Source organism: Macadamia integrifolia, unplaced genomic scaffold, assembly GCF_013358625.1.
Source record: "Macadamia integrifolia cultivar HAES 741 unplaced genomic scaffold, SCU_Mint_v3 scaffold205, whole genome shotgun sequence".
NCBI classification, from domain to species: Eukaryota; Viridiplantae; Streptophyta; class Magnoliopsida; order Proteales; family Proteaceae; genus Macadamia; species Macadamia integrifolia.
Genome location: NW_024868480.1, coordinates 569,997 through 573,405, shown reverse-complemented (window position 1 = coordinate 573,405; position 3,409 = coordinate 569,997). Strand labels below are relative to the sequence as shown.

At 41.1% G+C, this 3,409-nt stretch overlaps 1 protein-coding gene across 1 annotated transcript; it reads left to right on the top strand.

Moving 5' to 3' along the window:
- The first annotated feature begins 1,592 nt into the window (after positions 1-1,592).
- Positions 1,593-2,636, top strand: LOC122065531. The gene has a single exon (XM_042629330.1). It carries the CDS (start codon positions 1,593-1,595, stop codon positions 2,634-2,636), a length of 1,044 nt encoding a protein of 347 aa, XP_042485264.1.
- Positions 2,637-3,409: the final 773 nt, after the last annotated feature.

Below are 3,409 nucleotides of genomic sequence, written 5' to 3'. Positions count from 1 at the left end.
TATGCCGATCCATATCCAACCCCAAATGGCCATACCAGATCCGAAACCATGCACCTAAACTATGCCCTGGAGGGTCCAGCTACGATGCCTACCGGTTGGTTACTTTGTCAGACTAATTTGAATCATGGTAACTTGGTAAGGCTGGGCAGGCATGAGGCACCCATCGGGATCAGGTTCTTTCATACCCCGCTAATTGCAATTGTCACCAACCATATCACGACACCATCACACAAACCCATCATCATTATTCCTAACCTACACATTTTCTCCCTAATCATTCCTTATCTTCAACATCAAACAAATGCCCTTCTGGTATGGTTTTAGGTATTGGTATCAGATTGATCATATCGGTGATATTGTCTCAATATCAATTAAAATCGATCTTGATGTCGATTGGGGATCAAGTATCGTATCTATTTTAGGGATAAAATCATAAGAAAAAAACCTATTTTTCATGAAAATAGGGGTATATTGATCGATTCAGACCAATGCAACCAATACTGGATCGGTACATACCGATACTGTAAACTAAATTCTTGCAGCCGATACCGATACTGATACCGATACCAAGAACTAAATTCTTGCTTTAGCCTTCAAGGTAGGAAGCTTATAACACCCAGACCCAGCCCCAGCCCAGTAGGAATATATTCTCTGGAACACATTAGGTTCAACAGTTCCTATCCATGGCACTAGAACCCATATAAAAATATTCCAATTCAATGTTGTGTTTGGGTAGGACTAATAGTTTAAAAGCCATTGAAGGAATGGATTGGAAAGAAATCCAGGTGGGTGGGTCATGGAGTAATGATCTACAAATGAAAACCAGCTTTAAGTCTCGAGTGATGAATGCAGAAAACTATTGAGGCACATGTAAACATAAGGTGTTCGTATTAATGCTCAAGTGAATCATTTACCCATAAATTGGCTAATTAGTTGCACCCCAGTGAATGACTTAGTGGTGGGGAAGCTAGAGAAGTTATATCTTCATCGAAATTAAATGCAGAGTAAAACCCAGATGAATCCTGATTAAGTGGTGCAGTAGCCTGTGATGGTGAGTTGATTGTTGAGAACGTGAGGTCGGCGAAGAAAAGACAAGTGGAAGATTTAGGCCTGAAACAGAGTGAATTAGACAGTAGAATAGCATAGGTAGAAGCTGGGTTCTAGCAAACTAGGCCATATGTGTTCTCTCTCTCTCTCTCTCTCTCTCTCTCTCTCTGTGGGTGAAGGGAAATAAACAAATACGAAAAACTTATAGTTGAGGTATTGGTTGATCCCATTAAGGATAGAGTAACAGTGACTTTAATTACGATTGTCTCTCTTTCACTCAATTTCACCTTGCAGACGCTAGTGCCTCTCATCACTGTTCTGGAAACGTTAAGGTAACGCCTCCCCTGTCTCTCTCCCTCGGATATATAAGCTTTTCTTGATATCATCACATGATGTATCTCCAATCTCCACTTCCATGGCCAATCTCACTTCCTCTCTCTTCCCCTTTTCTTCTGTGGTTACTTGATCCCTCAATTAGATTTCTCTCTCTCTCTCTCTCTGCTAACATCTTTCAGACCCAATTTGTGAAAGAAACAGAGGAAGCCATGAAAGACAAAGGCAAAGCTGTTGAAGTCTCTAGGGGTTACTGGTTTTCAGAATACTCTTCTTCGTCAGACCTGCCCTGTAGGAAACACCCATCTTCCTCATCAGTTGGAATCTGCGCTTACTGTCTAAAGGACCGATTGGTAAAGCTTGTCTGCTCTGATTGTGGAGAGCAACGCCTCTCCTCTTGCTCCTGCTCCGACGTATCTTCTTACCCCAATTCTTGCTCAGTCGAGGTTGGTAGTGTTGGTCGGATTTCATTCCTCATTGAAAACGAGAAGACTGATTTGTTACGTTCCAATTTGAAGCCAGTCTCTGATGAGAAGAAGTCTGATTCTGTTGTGGTCCTCAAAAGGAGCAGCAGCAGGTCCATTGATGTCAAAAAGAGTGGACTTTGGATGTTTAGGAAGTTTTTCAGGAAGAAAAAAGAGAAGGGTCTGGAGATTTCTGAGAAAAACACAGGAGTATCTGAAGATAAAGATGAGATATGGAGTTTTGATCATATGGGTATGTCTAGATCCAGGTCTGTTAGCGGTTTCAGGACTAGTCTTGATGAGACAACAGGGAATGGTGGCCTTCCTCTCTCAGGCAATAGAGATATGGTTTCGGAGTCTCTTTTTCAGGATAACCCCACTACAGGTGGCCTTAAAAGTTTCCAATTAAGTGGTTTATCAGAGAAATCACAGGGGGATTGCCATAGTCTTAGAGCTGTAAATAGTAGAAGTTCATGGCCAGTAGCAGCTGAAGCTGATTTCAATGGCTTGGATGAATCAGGCTTTATTGACTTGAAGCTTGATTCATCTTCAGAATTAAAAGCAGTGGAGGTCTCTGATCTGAAGATGGGTGGTTTCTCTGAATCAGAACATGGTTTTAGCGGTGAAAGAGTGCGTGATATCTCAAAACATGGGTTTCAATCTTTTCGTTATTCGAGTGGAGCTGAGCTGTGGAGTAATGGAGGGTCGTGCAGGATCACAGTTAACGAGAAGGGAATAAAGAAAAGCAACAAAAGCCTGAAAGTATGGAGATGGGTATTCAGGCATCATTAATCAAATGGGAAAGTACAAAAAGTATAATTAAGCTGTAAGCATATCTCTTCTGAGTTCTGATGAGATGAGAAGAAAATTTTTAATTTTGAATTTTGGATCTTGGGTTGTCGGGGAGGGATCTCACAGGATGTTTTGGTGAATGAAGCTCTGATTAATGTTGTAGTGAATAGTGATTCAGTGTTGAATCACCCCTTTGTACTTTCTTCTCATCAGATTAAGCGTCTAGCTACTGTAATAGAACACTCTATCTCACACTCTCTCTTCTCTCTCATATGAGTGTTTCTTTTCTCTCCCATATGAATGTTTCTGTTGCACAATTCCATGTTATTGGTGTACGATGTTTTATATTCTGTCATAGTTTAATCTTGGGAGTACTGGTGCAATGTCTCGACAAGCAGGAAGGTGGTCTCTCTAGCTGGTTAGCAGGCCGTGGGGGTTGCTCCGGCTCCTCTGCATAGCAGGGGTGTAGGGGGGCGTAGCCCAACTCAAATTTTTTATTTGGGGACAATTGTGTACTTTTCGGATTATGATTTTTTGCTATATATTTGAAGCGAATGTTTCTTTCGTTGTAATGTAAGCAATATTGAGAGGTGTGAGGGGTGAGCGTTGTAATCTTATTCTTTATTAATAGTGAAGCAGGATCTCATCTCACTCGGGACGTAGGTAATCTTGTCGAACCTCTTAAATCTGTGTGCATTATTTGTTCTTGTTTTTCCATTATCTTCTACATCATTTTAGGGTTGCATTTCTACAAATTAATATTAGAGCTCTAG